The sequence below is a fragment of the Rhea pennata genome, chromosome 1 (assembly GCF_028389875.1).
Source record: "Rhea pennata isolate bPtePen1 chromosome 1, bPtePen1.pri, whole genome shotgun sequence".
In the NCBI taxonomy this organism is placed as follows: domain Eukaryota; kingdom Metazoa; phylum Chordata; class Aves; order Rheiformes; family Rheidae; genus Rhea; species Rhea pennata.
Genome location: NC_084663.1, coordinates 121,237,987 through 121,257,424, shown reverse-complemented (window position 1 = coordinate 121,257,424; position 19,438 = coordinate 121,237,987). Strand labels below are relative to the sequence as shown.

General features: G+C 39.1%; 1 protein-coding gene across 1 annotated transcript; it reads left to right on the top strand.

Moving 5' to 3' along the window:
- Window positions 1–1,296: 1,296 nt before the first annotated feature.
- Window positions 1,297–17,442, top strand: ZBTB21 (zinc finger and BTB domain containing 21). The gene is made up of 2 exons (XM_062599229.1): window positions 1,297–1,368; window positions 11,723–17,442. The coding sequence occupies exon 2, from the start codon at window positions 11,736–11,738 to the stop codon at window positions 14,910–14,912; it is 3,177 nt and encodes a 1,058-aa protein (XP_062455213.1). The 5' UTR covers window positions 1,297–1,368; window positions 11,723–11,735; the 3' UTR covers window positions 14,913–17,442.
- Window positions 17,443–19,438: the final 1,996 nt, after the last annotated feature.

The following is a 19,438-nucleotide window of genomic DNA, read 5'->3' as shown; positions in this document are numbered from 1 at the left end:
AGTTTGTGAAATCACCGAAGGAGTTAGCAATGACAAAAAGCAGATCTAGAAAGGGGAGCAAGTAACTTGACCCAGTGAGGTATGCTGCAAGTTTTCTTTAATGCGGCTTGACTATTTGCCTTGACTCCGTGGCCAAAGGATTTAAACACAGCACTGAAACACATTATAAGGATTCTGGTAACTATTTCAGAACACTTGTGACCTATGTAGAATATCTAAAAATGTATTATTTGAAAACCTGTACATGGGTTAAATGCTACTCTCTAGAATTTGAGCAGTCTTCAAAGAAGTGATAAAGGGCCAGATTAGCCTTCAACAGGAACACAAATCTCCTTATTCTAATGTACATTTAAGAAGAAACTCTTCAAATTTTAATAGTTCTATTTTGGCATATAAAACCCTATTAAGGTGTTTAATTCAAACTGGCTCATTTCAATGAAAAGAAAGCCTAAAACAAAGATAAAGCCAACTATGTTTTTTCAAGTTGTACCAAGATGAACGAGTTTTAAAGGGTCAGATCCAAAACGCTCGAATGCAAAAGGACTAGGCTGTGAAGACACCACAGGCAGATCACTGGAAAACGAACTTTTAGGAGCAGGAGACTGCATCGGAGCATGCCATACATCTTAGAAAAGCAAGATTAAACATATATATTATATATATACACACACACATATATATATAAAAAAATTAAGTGAACTGCAAATTAGTCCTGACCGCAGAGACGAGCCCCAGCAGACCCCTGTCCTCAGGCAGCCAGGCTCGGGGCAGGGTGGATGCGAGGGCTGCCACAGCGGCACCCTGCCAACCCCACTGCCGCTCCGCCCGGCCTCACCGTGACACGGGGCCCAAAACAGGTGGTGATGGGGGTGCGCGTGGGGGGGGGGGGGAACGGCCCCCTCGCGACCGCCGCGCCGCGCCTCTCGCCGCCTGCCTCCGCTTCCCTCCGGGGCGCGCTCCGCCGCTGGCGCGGGGGAAGGGAGGGCATCTGGGGACATGGCGGGGGAACGCGCTGGTTTGCCGGGACTCCCCGCCAGGAGGTGCCGGCCGCGGCCCGCCCGCCCGCTCCGCGCGCCGCGGGCGGCCGCGCTACCTGCGGGGGAGGGGCGGCGGGTGGGGGATCCCCGCAACCGTCTCTCGCCGCCACCCTCTCCGCCGCGCCAGCGCCTCGCCCCCCGCGCCAGCGCCGGCCAATCGGAACGCTGCGCACGTGACGAGCGTTCCCTTCGATGACCTCATCCCTGGTGTGGGATGACGTCAAATTCAAGATGGATGGAATCACGGCGGTGGCAGCAGCGCGCGCGGGCGAATCGTGAAAGGAGGCGCCGAGGGGGGCAGCAGGGGGGGGCGCGGCTGGCGGCGGAGAGGGTGAGTAACGGCCGCGTCTCGCGCCCGTTTTGGGGGCTGCCCGCGCCGCATGGGTCTCCCCGTGTACAAAGGCGTCTTTTCCTGACGTAACTCTGAGGTGTTTTTTTTTTTTTCCCCACCGAGCGGGGCTGCGGTCCCCGAGTAGGGCAGTGCGCCTGCGCCGGTTACGAAACTCGGCTCCCTCTGCGTCGCGCATGCTCTATCCGCCCTGAGGAAACGGCCGGTGCCCGTTGCGCCGGCACACCCCCGCCACATAGCCCTGCCGGCCTCCCTTGTGCGCATGCTCTGTGTCCGCACTGCGCTCCAGCTGTCTCCCTGGCGCGTGTGCTGTGCCCTCCCTCTGCCAGATTGGCGGAGCTGCGCCTGCGCGGTGGACGGAGCCGGGGGGGGGGGGGGGGGGCAGGCACTGCCTTCGCTTTCCTTCTCGGCGCATGCGTTGCCTGGCGGGGAGGCGGGCCGTGCTCGCGAGCGTGCGCAGTGAGGTGGACGAGGGGAGGGGGGAACGGAGCTGCGGGGGAGGGTCGGCATCGCGGGAACGGCGCGCGCCTGCGCCCCGCTGAGGAAGAGGGGGACGCGCGCGCGCGCGCGCGGCGTGGGCGGGAGGGGGCGCGCGCCGGCCGCGCGCGTGCAGGTGGCAGCGTACCTGCCCTCCGGCGGGCGCGCCGCCTCGAGTAGGCGGTTACTCGCCGCCTCGCGCCACCGCAACGGCCGCGCGGGTGCGAGCCGGCGTCATTATGTGTCCAGATCGGATGTGGGTCTAGTAAAGTACTGAACCTAAAGGAAAAGCTTCACCTAAAGGAGTTACTTGTATGAGCCATGGAACACTGCAGTATCTGATTCATCGTGTACTGAATAAGCTCTTTTTAATAATTAAATGGTACTCATTTAAAAGCTATTCATTTTCTTGTAGTAATCACTGTAGAAGTAAGAGCCAGGTAAGCAGTAGATGTAAGGAAAGATTGTGACGACTTGCATTATCACACAACTTTTAGCGACTACAGTTAAGATTTTGTAATTAAGATATAGAGAACATTTTTATCCTTAGAGCAGTGTTAGCATGAAAAGATATATTTTGAATATATTTATACAGCAAGGCTTTGCATATTAAATCAAGAGCAGTAAATGCTGTGTTACAGGTAAAGCTAGTATTGCTTTATGTTTGTGTTGCCTAAACACTACTAATTAAAATGTTCTGTTCTGACTTTGCTCAAACTTGGACAGACTTCAACTGTTTTGATTAAATTTTTCCATCAGCTTTGTGCTGATGTTTTTGTGGGGATGTTTTGAGCAAACTTCAGCAGCTATTTTTATAAGCTTTGTTTGCAAAAACAAATTTGGTGGCTATTCTGAGGGAAGGGAGATCTGGCATCCTTTTTTGTGAGAAGTTTTACTACCCTCATGCTATGGAGTTATAGTCTGATCAGATGATCTGGTTTATTCTAGCTATAGAAAGTCTGTGCAATCTGGCCAAATTATGAACATTTGAAAAATTACCATTTACTTGTTCTCAGTAGGGATTTGCAGGGAGACTTTACAGACTGCAACCTCTGGAGCTGCAACAGTGTCTACCAGCAGTTTCTCCAGCTGTGAGCTCCCTGAGCCTGCTGGAGCCAAGACTACTCCCAGGGATCAGAACTGAGAGTGGGTGACCATGTGTCTTGTGTTCTCAGTGATGTTTTTGCTCATCCACTGATTTCAACATTAGTCTACAATCCAAATTAGGGTTACAGTCTTAGTGACTTGGGTTGACACTTAAGGTATCTCTTCCTTTACATTAGCAATCTAATTTAATGTATATGTATATAAAAAAAGTCAATAGCTTGTAAGAAATTCCAAAAGTCCTCTCTGCACTGTACACTTATTTGTGCAAAAGTATCATAAATCTGAGCATTTGTGCTTGCTTTTTCCTGCTGCGTAGGTTCCACGTGGTAGAATGACATTCTACTAGTTAATTCAGATTCAAAACACTTCTGAAGTTGAGAATCCTATATATCACTAAAAGCTTGAAATCAATAAGAGAATGGATTTTGTAAGTTGAACTTTCTTTTATTTGTTTGATGCTGGGGTGATACTTAGTGTTTAAAAAAGAAGGTGATACTTTGATCATATTCATAGTAATGGCTGACTGCCTTCCTTTAAATTAGCTGCATTCAAGTAGAGGCACACCAACATTTGTTTGATGTAGAAAAACTTTACAGAAAGCTGTGAGCTGTCATTCTGCACTGAAGTTGTCTATTCTACTGAAGTTCTTCAGTAGCTACTAGTCAGTTACTGTTAAATAGTTGAGTAGGTTTCACTTACAGTTTTCAAAATTGATAGTTACTTTATTTGCAAAAAAAAGTAATAACTATGGTTTATAAACAAGTATAGACTTAAAGGGTAGAGGGAGGAGAAGCTGGAGAGAGGAAGTTGGGGTGGTAACCACTGTCTGGTATACACTGCACTGGGAGCTGCTATGCTGTGAGTTGCACACTACAGTTGCAGCTATTCTCAGCTCTCATTGAAAGGAACTCTCAACTTTTGATTTAGTGATCTGTTTCACAATGAATAATATTACTTCTAATGATCTGAGTGAGTTCTTCAGAAGGAAAAAAATGTTTAGAGATAGCAAATTCCTTTGTTGTAAGTGGGAAGGCTGCAATATGCCCTGCTTTAAAATATATCTTCTGAGCAGAGTGAATTTTTTTCCCCAAGTATTCATGCTATAGATGTAAAATTAGTCTATGTGCTATAATATTTTTCATTTTTTTTCCTTTAATGATGATATTTAAGACAGCAATAATACTACATTTTCTTTCATTTAGCAGTGGAATAAGAAATCATCTGTGGTCTTTGCTCATTGGCTACTTTCTGCATCATGCTGCTCTAGCATGCTGCTCTACCTAGTTCAGGTATATTTTATGAACAAGAAAAGGAAGTGTTCAGCAACTTTTCTATCTTTCTAAGCTCATTTTACCTCCTACCACCGTCAGTTGAGAAATTTTATAACCAATGGTGTTGGGAAATTTCTGTTGTCTTTCCCCCTTAACAGTCTCCTCTATCATTTGCCAGTATCTTGCCTGTAGTTAATGATGGCTGAACAGAGTTTTCTTTGGATCATTCAGTGAGCAGAAGATACCTACTTTCCTTGAATCATATATTTCTCACTTGACAGTTTCTTAGGGTTAGCCCACATTTCAGCTTTTGTACTAGTTTTGTGTGTTTCTGATTAAGAGCATGACTCTCTCCTTTTTTTTCGTATATACCTTATTGTAAACACAATTCTTTTGATAGAAAAGTAGCTGATATGGACATAAATGCGAGCAGTATGTGAACACAATTCTATTGTGAATTGAACCAGCTAAGCAAAGAAAGAGTGGCTTATATATATATAGTAAAGCAGTTGACTGAATAGGTTGGTATTTCTCAATAATACTAAGAAAATAATGGATTCAACCTATAGGAGAAGAAGCGTGAATATTTAGTCTTTCTCTGGCTCAGATTTTTGATTCCATGCACCTTTTACCAAAAATTGCATGCAGTATTTCTGGGAATGAGCTTTTTGTAAGTCTTTATGTTGGGCATTCCGCTCTTGAGTCTTTCATTTTTTTCCAGCTATGGATTTTAATTGCAATGCTACAAAGCTCAAGAGCATGAAAACTGAAGAGCTCCTGAGGGAAAAGAAATTTTAAACTGTTTAGTCTCTTTTAATTTTTATTTGCAGTAATTTGGATGATAAGTCACATACCTTTCAGTCAAGGTATTGAGGCCAGGAAAAATAACTATCAAAATGGGTTTTCATCTCTATGAATTCTTGATTCCAAAAGGATCAGAAAAAGTCATAGTTAAATAACTGGAAATTATATTTAAACTGTCTTAGTTTTCCTTTAGTTATCTTTTAAAAAGAATGAACTGAAGAAAGTCTCAGCTGTGACTTGCAATGTTCTGGCCTACCTTAAGAAATAGCATATTAAAGCATCAGGGTGTAGTAGTATTGAGTTTTTTTCCTTACTGCCAGAAATCAACATCTTGGTGCTGTAGGTAATGTTGTACACCTACATAATGAGAGTCAAACTACTAAATTTATAGTTAGCCTCATGATTCATGTATGTATTAGAGAATATAGGAGAAATATGGAGATTCAGAAGAATGGGGAGAGCTTCTTTGGAACAGTGAGCTGAAAGTATGTGATAATGTTTTACCCTCATCCTGTTTTACCTTTTATTGCTGAGGAAGTAACTGACCTATCAAGTGAAGGACACAAAAGAGCACTAGGAGGAATAACCTTGAAACAGACTTTCTTCATCTGTTTGGCCCAGAAGAGTATTTTGTCTTGTGTAGTGTCTTTCATGGCCTCCTTAATTTAAGAGGAAATGCTTGGTCACAATAACAGTGTTCAGGGATTTCAAAGAAACAGGTTTGTTGGAGTGGGAAGTAGTATTTTATTTGTGTGCTTCTCAACCTTATACAGTTTGTTATTCCCAAGCTAATTGCAGGCTGTGACAATAGGGATATCTGCTCCCTTCGCTTCCCCGCCAGTGCACATTCCTGCCCTCTCCCTTACATCCAGCAGTTGTGCAATGCCATGGTGAGCTGGATCAGCTTACTGATCTGACAGCAAGTTGCTCCTTCATTAGTGGGGGAGGAAGCATAAACTATTCCTTGCAGTAGCAATCCACAGTTAGATCAGACTAAGAATAAAAAGAAATTGCACACTTAACTGCTACTTCTTTGTAAATAAAAATGTGAAGGACAAGTGTAGGTTTGTGGTGTTACTGTGAGATTTTGTAGTTTGCTGCACGTCAGGAGAAGCTACTTAGAGTATTAGCTGGCAAAACTACATGTATTATCTGAATGTGAAAATTAGACTAACATAATAGAATTTCTCGTCTGTATCAGGATAATGGTTAATGATTTGTTTACAGTGGAGGACAAAATAAAGACACTACACAATTTTATACAACTTATTATTTTCTTCTTGAATTCCTGTTTCTCTATGTACAGAGGATAAACAGTTGGAAATCGATATATTAATGTTACACATTAACAAATATTGTGCTTACCTGTTCTTGATGCCAGCCTACTACTAATCTTCATTCAAAAAAGTCTCTCCTTGCTGCTGGTCCACTGGAAATACAAACCATTTATTTTTCTGGAGAAAGTTCAGCATTGTCTGCTCTGGAAAACATAGCAATAGAAGTTGAAATCCCATTTTATTAGATCCAGGAAGAAGACAGAATTGCTTGCAGCAAGGAGTCATACCAGATCATCCCAATATTTAATTAGGAAAAGGTTAGAGAAGTGTGAACAATCTTGTTTTGGAGGTTCAAGGCTTGGCTTTTGGTTACTTCTGTATATGTGTGTATATATAAATATCTATGGACTGTATTAGAATAATAATGTTGCACAGCCTATTGATGGGAGAAAAAACATTTGATAAATTGTGGTCAAGCTCAACTAGTAAAATCTAGTCTAGGATACTTGTCTAGAAGTTTAAACAGAGCACATTTCTTTTGCATCAAGGCTTCTGTTGGGTATTGAAGCTTTTTCCTTTCTGCTTGTGTCTAAAATATGTGAATATTGTGAATAGTCAGAGTCATCAAAGCCTCTGCAAAGCCGCACAACCAAGTGCAACTTTCTTGCATTTACCTGGGGATGCCCCAGGAAGGCACATGCATTTCCAGACTGGCTTTCATAATTGATATTTATTTGAAATACCATTATTATTCATTTCTTATGCATATTTTCCCTGTCAAGTCTTCCTTGTTGCCTGTCTCTTCCATGTGCTTTTTTTCTTCCTCTTTCCTTGTATTTTTCCAGTTCTAACTGCAGTTTCACACTGCCCTGGCACCTCCTTTCTACAACATTGCATTTCATTAACTGTTTCAGATCGCTGTCTTTCCCACCACCACCCCAACATGCTATTCACATATGTAGTTATAATGGAAGTCAACAGGTAACATTAACATCTTATTTTAGTTGCTTATGTATTTGCAAGCATAAGCTGTTACATTGAAATTTTTCACATAAGTGACTGCCTATTTCTGTTTTTAAAGTTTCAGTATTGGTGGCTTCGTTGTTTCTGAAGTTGACGTTTCAGATAGGCAAAGCTGATCAAACAGCTTGCTGATAAAAGGTAGTTGGCATTGTTTCTCCTGCAGCAGCTCTGATGTTTGTCTGACCTCAGTGAGCTGATTCGCCTCCTAACCTATAAGATAGCAAACATGTAAAAAGATGGGTTGTTGTTGGGTTCTTGGGGGGGGGGAGGGTAAGGAAGAGGGAGGAAGGGAGATCCTTTCAGTTTAGGTTTCAGTTTAGGGAGTTTTATGAGCTTACTGAGAGGTCAGATGAGCAGCAGAGCTGGTGTAAGGAAGAGGAGGGTACCACAGGGCTGGGAGCAGGAGACAAGCGAGTAAGGGACAGAGGAAAGGAAGGGGGAACCGGCATCTCAAAAGAAGGTGATTTTTGAAGAAACAGTTGAGCCGAAGAGTAGGCCTTTCCACCCTTTCCTTGTGAAGAGCTTTCTTGAGCTCTTCAGAAGAACAAACAAAAACAACCTCAATTTGTAGCAAGAATGATCCTGAAGTCTCTGAAAGTTAGTTTGCTGTTGTCAGCAGAGGGCTGTTAAAATCTCTTCTTGCCTTCTCAAAGGAGGGCTGCAAGCTTCCTGCTGCTCTTGCCCTTCCTGGGCCTAGAATCTTGCTATAACTTCCTCCCAATGACCAGGAGCTGCTATAGCACATAGACAGGATGGGAAAATTTTCTGATATGCTCTTACTGATTTTCTTGATGTCACCCAGATATCATGGAAGAAAGTAGGAAACAGCTTTGTTTCCAGTCAATACTGAAGCCAGGTGGAAAAACTGGTTGGAGAGAATAAAAACAAATGATCTGGAGACTGACAGGAAAATGCTTGGGTAGATAATGTCAAAACAATCTTCAGCTGAGGAAGTATGATTCCACAAGCACTTGGAATCAAATCTAGAATTAGAAGAGGCTGGCATAGCTCTGTTGTCTGCACAATATCTAGGCACACCATTTGTACTGAGATTGAGTGTAGTTACCAAGCATCAGCTTTATTGATAAACTAGTGATTTTCTTTTTCTGTAACTGCTCCTTTGCCACAGTTTATCCCCTCAGTTATGTGGGTGCAATTGTTCTTGAGATTGTGCCTTAAACAGAGAATTGACCAGAATTTGAAAAGAAGCATTATTTTTTATTGTCTAATCTTCTGTGGAATACAAGCCTGCAAATATTTGCATTGGCACAGCTGAGGGAGTTGTGAATTGCAAGTGTGAAGATAAAAAATAAATCAAAGAGGGCAGAAATGCCTTATATTGTTCTTATTGAAGTTTCAGTGTATGAAGACTTTTCAGCAACACATTGTACATTTATACTGGAACTCTTTGTTTTCATATCCAAGTATTTCAGCCTTTTTGGCAATCTGTAAAAATGTTTAAATGATTCTGCAAGACCCGTTCTGGTTTTATTTCTTAACACATCATGTTTTATTTGTAATTGTTGTGTTTTAAAGGCCCTTAGGCTGTAAAGTCAAGCACTTGAAAATTAGGAAATAGAATCATAGAATATGATACAAGGATTAAGGCTGCCTTCCTAAGGCAGGATTAATTTGATCCCTTGCCATTTGTGTATGTTGCAGCCTTCCTTACTGTTCAAATGATACATTTTGTTACTATTCAAGTGATACATTTCTGTTGCCCCAAAGTGCTCTGCCTCCTTCACTGCACAGAAGAGACTGTGCTCTGAGAATGGCATGAAGGATTTTAGTAGGATATTTGTCTATGTATTGTTTAATGTAATAAAGTGAAGATGTTCTGTGCATAAGAAAGGCGAATGTGGGAAGAAGATCGGGTTACTGGAGTCTGCGTTAGATGCACATATTTTACCCTTTTCTCTGCCAATAGCATTACTGTGTTAGAGTGGATAAGTAGATGCACGCTAACTGCAGAGTGTTTAGTTGGTGTTTTGTAAAAGAAACTGCTCTAATGTGTAGAAGCTATAAACTATGTTGGTGAATGTTATTCTTCAGATGTTACTCTTAAGGTTTCTTATGAGTTTTGGGGCTCTAGATGTCTGTAAGGGGATACTAGGCTACCTGAAACTTTCAAATTGCCTTGCTTGGGGGGACATACCCCCCTCTCCAATTAAAGTGAGCACACCAGAAACTGCAGAAGTTCTTCCAGTCTCTGAAGAAGTGTTTTAATAAAACAGTCTAGAATATGTTCCCATTTAAAATAGAAGGAATTCAGATGGCCTGAGTGAAATAGATTAAAATTAACAATTTGAAAATATTTCAAAATACTTGACTAATATTCCCCTTAGCCAGTCTGTCCTCGAAGCATGGGTTCTGCAGCAACTTTTAATGGGTATCACTACAATAATGTTTTTAATTCAAATTTCCTTCATAAGTGCACTGCCGATCTCTCATCTGTATATAACAAGCTGTAACTTGCATCACAGATGAATCTTTTGAAAGTGAAAACTCAATTCCTTTCAGACAAAGCTAAAGCACAAGATGCATTCCTGGCACACATGTTCTGATACACTGAGTGTTAATGGATGTTCAGTCCACAAGACTAGACTGGGTCAGTTAGACATAGACACACACACCTGCAGTGGGTCCACAAAAGAGATGGGTAGTCTGCTCCCCAGAGAGAGAGATTAGTTTCTCAAAATTAATGCATGCTTGAATATTCTGTTCTTCTTTGATGGAAATGTGAGGAAATATGCATTGCAACTGTCTGATTTGTGTTAAGGGTAAATTCATGTTTATAAAACACTCCAGTTTAGAGACTCTTTTGGTGAAGAAACAGTTTGCTAACGCTATTGCCATGACACTATTAAATCAATCAGTGTTTAGATGTAGAAGTGGCAGCCCAGTCCTTTGATATGAGCAATGCACTGAGACACTGTAGGCAACACCTTTTAAGCCATATTCTCAACAATACCAACTTAGACTTTGATCACTGATTGCTTAGACCTATTATTTGTAGTATATCCCATCCCCATTGATTAATTGCAATTATGACTTTGTTTTCTTAAACATATCAGATTTGCTTTTAAGTTGATAAATAATGAAACGTTTTGTTACGTGTACAAATATCTTAAAGTAGTTTCTGAAATCAGCTGTAAAAAGAGGATTGCTTTTAACACACAAGTCATTGATTTGTTTTACTGCAATCGTAGAGAAGGGTGGTATAAAATTCTTACTTAGGGGTTGAGTTGAGTTAACCAGAATTATAAAGGTGTCTATTACAATGGAAATTGGGTATTACTGATTTCTAGTGTGTGTGCGTGTGCACAGATAAATGAACTTCTGATGTATAAATCAAAATTATTTATTTAAACTAACTTGAAACCTGACTTTCTCCTTTCTTAATATTTAATCATAGCAGTCTGAGTTATTGAGGCATCCTGCAGGGCAGAGTAAGCTGTGTTTTGAAGCATATGGAACATGGGATTTCAGCACTGCAGTTTAATTTGTGCTTATTTTACTCTTGGATGCATCCAGGAGTAACTTCCTCAAGTATGAATTGTGGGCATAAAATGCTCTTTGCTAATGACTAGGATGGAGAGTTTGGTTCACTGATTGATTTTAAGATAGAACAAAACAATTCTGAGATACTTTGATTAAAATCAAGAAACTTCCAAAAACTAGATCCTGCCAGTGAAAAGATAAGGAGTGACACATATTTCATAGCTAAAAGTATGTGTTAACAACACTCATTAAATATAAGCAAAATGATGACTTAATCTAGATTAGAGACAATAATCCTTACTACTTCTCTCTCCCCCAATATTAATATCCTTTCTATCATATTAAAAATTACAAGAAAAAAATTTAATTTGTTTAGTCAGCAGGAGACTGTCAGGGTTGCTTAGCCTCGAAAGTGACTTGGCATAACTAAGCTTTAGATATCTGATTTAGCAGTTTATCAAAGTAATTGTCAAGACATCTTCATGCAAGTAATGCTGAGGAAAGAGATGATCAAATATGAAATGATTACTACATATTCCTTTATGTGGAGAAGTGTGCCTATATTATAGGAAGAGTCACCTCCCTCCCTCCCTCCCCCCTCCCTTACTAGTTACATAAAATAGCTAATGTTACACCAAGGTTATTTAAGGCATGTTGGAAAACAGAACCATACACTGTTTTTCATGCCTGTGCATCTACTGAAGATAACAATATTTTTTTAATTCCCATAACTTTACCAAAGCTTAGCTACTTGCTTCAACAATGTTGATGGTGTTTAGTGTGTTGATATCAAGAACAGAGGGACTAGGTGTGTTTGCTTTATATTTAACAATCGTTTACATAAAACAACCTAAAGCCTTCTTTGTGCTTTTTCAGAAACGCCAGAATCATGGAGGGGCTCTTGCATTACATAAATCCAGCACATGCCATTTCACTTCTCAGCGCACTGAATGAGGAGCGTCTAAAGGGACAGCTATGTGATGTTGTCCTTATAGTAGGAGATCAGAAATTTCGAGCTCATAAAAATGTTCTGGCTGCCAGCAGTGAATACTTCCAGACATTGTTCACAAATAAGGAGAATGAGACTCAGTCAGTGTTTCAACTTGACTTTTGTGAACCCGATGCTTTCGATAATGTGTTAAACTACATTTATTCTTCGTCCTTGTTCATTGAGAAAGGCAGTCTTGCAGCTGTGCAAGAATTGGGCTACAGTCTTGGAATATCCTTTCTTACAAACATTGTTTCTAAGAGTCCTCAAGCTCCTTTTCCAGCTTGTCCCATTAAGAAAATACTGTATCAGGATGAAGATGAAAGTATCTCTCAGAAGAGAAGTGTCATTGTCTGTCAGAACAGAAATGAAGCACAAGGGAAAAGTATAAATTCAACACAACATGATTTAAGCCATACTTCTAAACTTGCACCCTCTGTTGCTATCAAAGCTAACAGTAGACCACAAGTAACAAAACCAACTGAATCACTTCACAATTTACCACTGACTGAAAGGAGGTGGCTGAAAGAAACCCCTGTGAGCTATACCAGGCTTCATGAAACTTCTGGAACTGTGGAAGATCAGAGCAGAGGTGGTTTAGTGAAAAGGAATACAGTATTGCCTCAAAAGCCTTTAGCAGAGAAGGAAGTTGCAAGCGATGAACCAGGAGGCAGTGGTCAGCTTTTAAGAGGAAAAGCTGCAGAGATGCCATTAAAAAGACCACGTCCACCAGTGTTGTCTTTGCATGGCTCATCAGAATCTACGTTTTTGTTGCAAGAGTCAAGAAAAGGAAATGGTCAAGGAGAAGACAGGAACTTGCTATACTACTCAAAGTTGGGATTAGTGATCCCATCGAGTGGATCTGGTCCAGACAACCAAAATATTGACAGAAGTGGGCCACTTGTAAAAAGTCTCCTTCGAAGATCATTATCAATGGACAGTCAGGTTCCTATTTATTCGCCTTCTGTTGACCTAAAACCTTCACAGGTATCGTCGTCCTCTTCACCAGGGACTAATGATTCCCAGGGGAAGACATTTAATGTTGTATCTCAAAAGTCAACCGTGAAAGAGTCATCAGAAAAGTTAGTTTTAGATGAGAAACCACAGGTAATTCACCCACATCGCCTTAGATCCTTCAGTGCCTCTCAGTCAACTGATAGGGAGGTTGCTTCCCCTCTCACAGTGCGAATAAAAACTGAACCTAGCAGTCCACTCTCGGATCCTTCTGAAATAATAAGGGTTACAGTGGGAGATGCTTCAACATCTACAGATAAAGACTTTGCTTTTAAAACTGAGGATGATCATAGGGAACCAAGTAGACTTCCAGCCAAAAGGAGATTTCAAGCTGATAGAAAACTACCATTTAAAAAACTAAAGGTGAATGAGCAGGGTTCTCCTGGGTCAGAAGATAACTTTGAGGAAGACTCAAGCCCTACGCACCTTGATGCTGATTTTCCTGATTCTGATGTCAGCAAAGATGAATACAGTGAGATGGAAGAAGCAAGACCAAACAAAAAATTTAAATGCAAGCACTGCCTTAAGATTTTTAGATCAACAGCAGGTCTTCATCGCCACGTTAACATGTATCATAATCCTGAGAAGCCCTATGCTTGTGATATATGCCACAAGAGATTTCACACGAATTTCAAAGTGTGGACACACTGCCAGACGCAACATGGAATTGTGAAGAATCCCTCACCAGCTTCCAGTTCGCATGCTGTTTTGGATGAAAAATTCCAAAGAAAACTCATTGATATAGTGAGAGAGAGAGAAATAAAAAAAGCTCTGATAGTTAAACTAAGACGTGGCAAGCAAAGTTTTCAGGGACAGTCTGCTTCTCAAGCACAACAAGTCATCAAAAGGAATTTGCGATCAAGAACCAAAGGATCCTATATTTGTACCTACTGTGGAAAAACTTATCGCTTTCTCTCTCAATTTAAACAGCACATAAAAATGCATCCAGGGGAAAAACCAATTGGAGGAAATAAGGTTCCTAAGCAGAAAGATCATATTCATGTTGAAAGTCCGGTAGAAAACAAAGAAGTCTATCAGTGCCGTCTCTGTAATGCTAAGCTCTCTTCACTTATTGAACAGGGAAATCATGAACGACTCTGTAGAAATGCTACTGTCTGTCCTTACTGCAGCCTTAGATTTTCTTCTCCAGAGCTGAAGCATGAGCATGAAAGCAAGTGTGAATATAAGAAGCTTACTTGTCTTGAGTGTATGCGCACCTTTAAATCATCCTTTAGTATTTGGCGTCATCAAGTTGAAGTTCACAATCAAAACACAATGGCTCCAACAGAGAATTTTTCTTTACCTATACTGGATCACAATGGAGAAATAACTAGTTCATCAAGACTGCCTCCTCAGTCAGAAACCAATAAAGTAAACAATTTTGTTACTGCAAAGGAAGATGGGGTATTCAGTGATTCATCAGAACAAATTAATTTTGATTCTGAAGATTCTTCATGCCTACCTGAGGACTTAAGTGTTTCCAAGCAGTTTAAAATTCAAATCAAAGAAGAGCCAGCAGATGATATAGAGGATGAGGTCACCGAAGCCAGTAGAGAACCTAAAGAAGTAGTCTCGAACAAAGATGCTGGTTTGTGGCCCTGTGAAAAATGTGGGAAAATTTTTACTGTACACAAACAACTGGAGCGCCACCAAGAGCTCTTATGCTCTGTGAAGCCGTTTATTTGTCATGTGTGCAACAAGGCCTTCCGAACCAATTTCCGGCTGTGGAGTCACTTCCAGTCTCATATGTCACAGGCTGCAGAGGAGTCCACAAATAAGGAACCTGAGATGTGTCCACCAGCTAACTCCCCGTCACCACCGCCTTTGCCTCCGCCTCCACCCCTACCCAAAATCCAGCCATTGGAGCCTGATAGTCCAACAGGCTTGTCTGAAAGCGCCACTACTACTGAAAAATTATTTGTCCCACAGGAGTCAGATACACTCTTTTATCATGCTCCACCACTCTCAGCAATCACATTCAAAAGACAATACATGTGTAAACTCTGTCACAGGACTTTCAAGACAGCGTTTAGTCTTTGGAGCCATGAACAGACACACAATTAGATAGCTTTAACAGATGGGTTAAAAAGCTGGCTCAGTGGAGGCTATTTTCAGGGTCTCAGATGTATGCCATATAAACTAGAAATCTAAGAGGATCAAAACAACAACAATGGAAAAATAGGAATTTGTGATGCTGCTGGGATTTTAAGATTAAGGTAACTAACTCTGTTAGTAGATAGAAGCCTGAATAATTTAAAATACTGTGGTCTGGGATCTAATAGTAACAGAATAATTTTAATTTTGTTAACACTGAAATATGATCACATCTGGATTGTATGCATGGATCTTCATCCTGTGATGTTGGTGTGTGCGTGTGTATTATAAAACTATATATTAAATGAAAGAGCAACAACAATTTGGATTCTAACTGTGAGTTTATAGTAGTGAAATACTGTAACCAATTTAAAATTTTTTTTAAGACCACACAAGCTCCATATAAATAGTTGTTGAGCACTTGAAGTTAGGAAAGAAGTGGATGGAGTATCTTGCTGTATTGACTTAGGTCTTGGAAATCTTTAGCAATAACAAATAAACCTCAAGTTTGAGTAATCCTAATGTTATTGGATATGAATGTTTGATATTTTAAGGGGACATGGAATTTTTTGTTGTTATATGGAACTTGTGCAAATGAAAATAGAATCTAAGGTCAGCAATATTATTACTAAGATTTTATATGAAAAAAATAGCAGCAAGCCAGCTTTCAGCCATTTAAGTTTCTAAGAAAAAATTGGGGGAGGGAGGGTATGTTGCTTTATATAATGTCCCAAAGACTAATTTACTATAGATATTTCAGAGGCTACACTCATTATATAAATAGCCATCATAATTCAAATGGTACTCTTTATATATATGAACTAAGATTGAATGGATGTCAGACAAATTTCATAATTTTTTTCTGCTATTTGTACAACTGTTTGTAATTCTAACTACAAAGGAATGTATAACTATTGAACTGAAAAATGAGAGCTTGTTAAGGGATAGAAGAGATAAGCTGTGTTCCCACACAGTAAGAAGCTTGGCCGCAAATACAAAGATATGTTTTAACAAAAATTAAAAATGTAAATATTTATATGGATACCTGTATAAATGAAGAAGTATGTATTTGAAATTTGTATTAAGTATGCATATCCAGTTCAAAGCAGAGGAAAAAACATCACACTACAATCACTGCATTTTATGAATATGATGCATAGAATATTTTTCTGCTGCTTTCTATCATTTGTGATACTGTGTTACAATTTTCTAATTTGTTGAAAATCGTGGTAATAATGGGCTACAGATGTTTTGTGTGGCTCCATTATTTTACCTCAAATCACAACTGGAGCATTTAATGTGACTAGGATCATAGATAATTACCAGAAGCTATGGCAAGGGTCCAAAGTTATTCTGTAAGCAAAAGAAGTATTTCCCCGGAAGTAGATGGTAAACTAACAGTGAAACATTCTTCTGCTAGAATTTGACTTTAATAGAGTGGTGATGGATAAGAATGAACAGCAAGAATGTAAGTGATGCCAATGGTATTTACGATCCTGACCAACCTTGACTGGGAGAGGGAGATGGAAAGGATTGCATTCCACACTACCTAGTCAGAACCCAGCCTGTGTTCGTGGAAAGCAGCAGGAGTCGGGTCACTGATTACAGTGTGAGCAAGAGTGAGGCTTTAATTATGTATGGATCTAATCATGCGTTCCTTCAGCATCCAAAACTCTCAGAGAAGTAAAAAGAAATACAAACTCATACTCATTTAGCAAAATTAAGCACAAGTGTAACTCTTAAGAATATGAGAAAGAGCATCCTTAGTTAGACATGCACAGGAGTAGCTTTTCTCAGTCGGAGCCCAACCATTTTCTTCCTAAGCAGATTTACAAACACACACACCTCTGGATGTTAAGTTTTAAAGAAATGACTCAGTATGGACCCCAGACTTCTTTCAGCTACCAGAAATTGGCAATGTTACTTTCAAGTTTTTTCTGTTTTATTGCTGATGAAAATCTAAAACTGTTACTAAGCACTTTGTAATAGTGACATGTTTTGACCTATTCCAGGCAAATTGTATCTGGATATAATTATACTAATAGTTAGAATATTGATTAAACTGTGCAAGTGAAATTGCAGTTAAAACAAGATTCCTATGTACCTGTGTAAAAGTGACATTTCTGGATGTTGACTTTGTTCCACCTCATAAGACTATATTTTCTACTGACAAGAAATAGTTCCAATATGAAATGATCATTGCACTCAACTTGATTTAACAAAATCAGAAACACATAAGCCATGCTAATATCTTTTCAACATATTTAAGAAAAGAAACCTGGGTATATAAAATCTGAAAAAAAAAATTTTTTTCTAAACATCAGTATACCGTCTAAAAGAAAAAAAGCAACTATTTCAATTATCATATGATCATCTAACTTCTGATTGGGATTCTACTATATAGCATGATGATACATACCATGCATTTAAAATCAAAAGCTTGTGCAACATCTTTGAAGAAACTTTGACCTTTTTCTTGGTATAAGATGTATTATTAAAAAAAAAAATCCTTAAAATATTTTGGTCTAAATGGCCTTCTTCTAAGTTTTTATTTAGATTTGCTTTTTAAGTATTGTTTTTAACTTTGAGGGTGTTTTGTGTTTTCTAAATTCAGTTCCTGTTGTCTAGAAAAGGAATTCAGGATCTCTGAAGTTTAAATATGAAATGTTTATATAGCAGTTCTGGTTTTCTATTAGCTTTTATACAGTGTCTTAAAAAGCCCTTGATAGAAGTGTTTATTTTGGAGGATATGGAATAAATATGCTTCCACTTATATAACTTTAATATATGTTTAAAAAGTTAAATTATGGGGGAAAATGTTGGTTGCTTGTTTATAAATAAAGGTCTTTTAAAGAGTGTCTAGTTTGGCCACAGGCAGAATAAAAGATAGATACAAAAAACCATCTTCATAATATTTGTTTAATTTTGCAGCTATGTACTAAAGTGGCACAAAGTTAGAGATCTTGTTAAGTATAAGAGGTTGATTTTATTTCTTAAAATTTGTAACAAGAATGTGCAGATGATTTAATATATAGATTAGGATTTTTAAATCTTTCATTTTTTGATTAGTTTTATAATCTGTCAGTTAAATCTCAGAACAATCCTGTTTCAATGGAAGTACAGTGAAAACTTCCATCACATTTAAGAGCAGCATGATTGAGCCAGGAAATGTTTTGGGAGTTTATTTCTCTCCCTCCCACCACCCCCTTTTTAGGCCCAGTATTGGCAAACTGTATAAGCATATGCTTAAGTTCCATTGAGATCAGTCTTAATACTCTTAAAAAAATTTTTTTGCCTAAGTTATTTGCTGAATTGGGACCATGATCAAATATTGAAATTGAGCAATAGCAGAAAAATACATATGGATTTTATGTTGTAGAACCAAAAGCTAAAATGAATCTTCCTCTATATAAAAACTGCATATACAGGTAGTGTGTAATTCTGCAGTTTTACAAAAACAAAGGACATGAACCGGTAGTAATATGGTCTGTACTTCTCATATCTCTTTAAATTTGTAAGGAGGGATAAAACACCCTGGCAGTTAAGTGAGCAGGTAATCTGCTGAAGCAGACACTAGAATTTGTCTTATGTATTTCAGAATAGAGATACAGCCTTACCAGTGAACCAAAACACACAGCTCTAAGAGACCTGTTCCTGCATTTCCTATTTAGGCAAGCCTTCTAGTGACAGCCAGTAGACATTTGGGTTGTTTGTTGTTTGTTTTTTTTTTTTTCCCTTCTAAGTAGGGCATGCAGGCCTCGTCTGAAGCTACGTGTACTCTGTTTTTATTCCAAGCTTCCAGTGATAAAAGTGGAAATTTCTTGCATGGGATAAGGACAGACTATGCCTAATTTCTCAGCACTGATAGTGACAGTGCAAATATATGGCATGAGCCTGTAATCTGGCATGTGCCTATACTGTTCAATAAAATTGTTTACATTTTCCTACCAGAAGATTTAGATGAAAATCAAAGCAAGCTTAGATTTTTTTAATGTTGCTGTTAATGAATCAGTGTTAAAATCTTTTTTCTTTTTTTTCCGAACACAGCCTGATAGTATTTTTTTAATGTCATTGATTTTTTGTTTATTTAAAATGACTTGTGAAAAGTTGTACGATAACTGTTGTACATAAAGGGACACTATCAAGAGAGAAGTTATATACTGTAAATGTGCTTATCTGTATTAACAATACTTGATACTAATAAAAATCAAAGAATTTAAAAACATGAATTGACTCATAATACTTGAGCTACTTGGGCATAAACATGCCTTATTAAGGGCACCCTCAATTGTTGCAAGGATGTCTGAAAAATTCGTCTGGATTCTGCGAGTTGAGCTTATTCGTCATGTTGCTTTTTCCTCTTAATATTCCAGAATAAAGGACTTGATTAATTTTTCTTTTTTTCAGTTTCTCAGTGACATGTTACCTTTTTAAAGACACGAGCATTGTCTCTAGCTTCCCACTTTGTTATCAGCATGTTTAATTAAAATATATAT

What these genes read in the sequence shown, in the direction of transcription:
- ZBTB21 (XM_062599229.1), top strand. Translation starts at nt 11,736, where the DNA reads ATGGAGGGGCTCTTGCATTACATAAATCCAGCACATGCCATTTCACTT.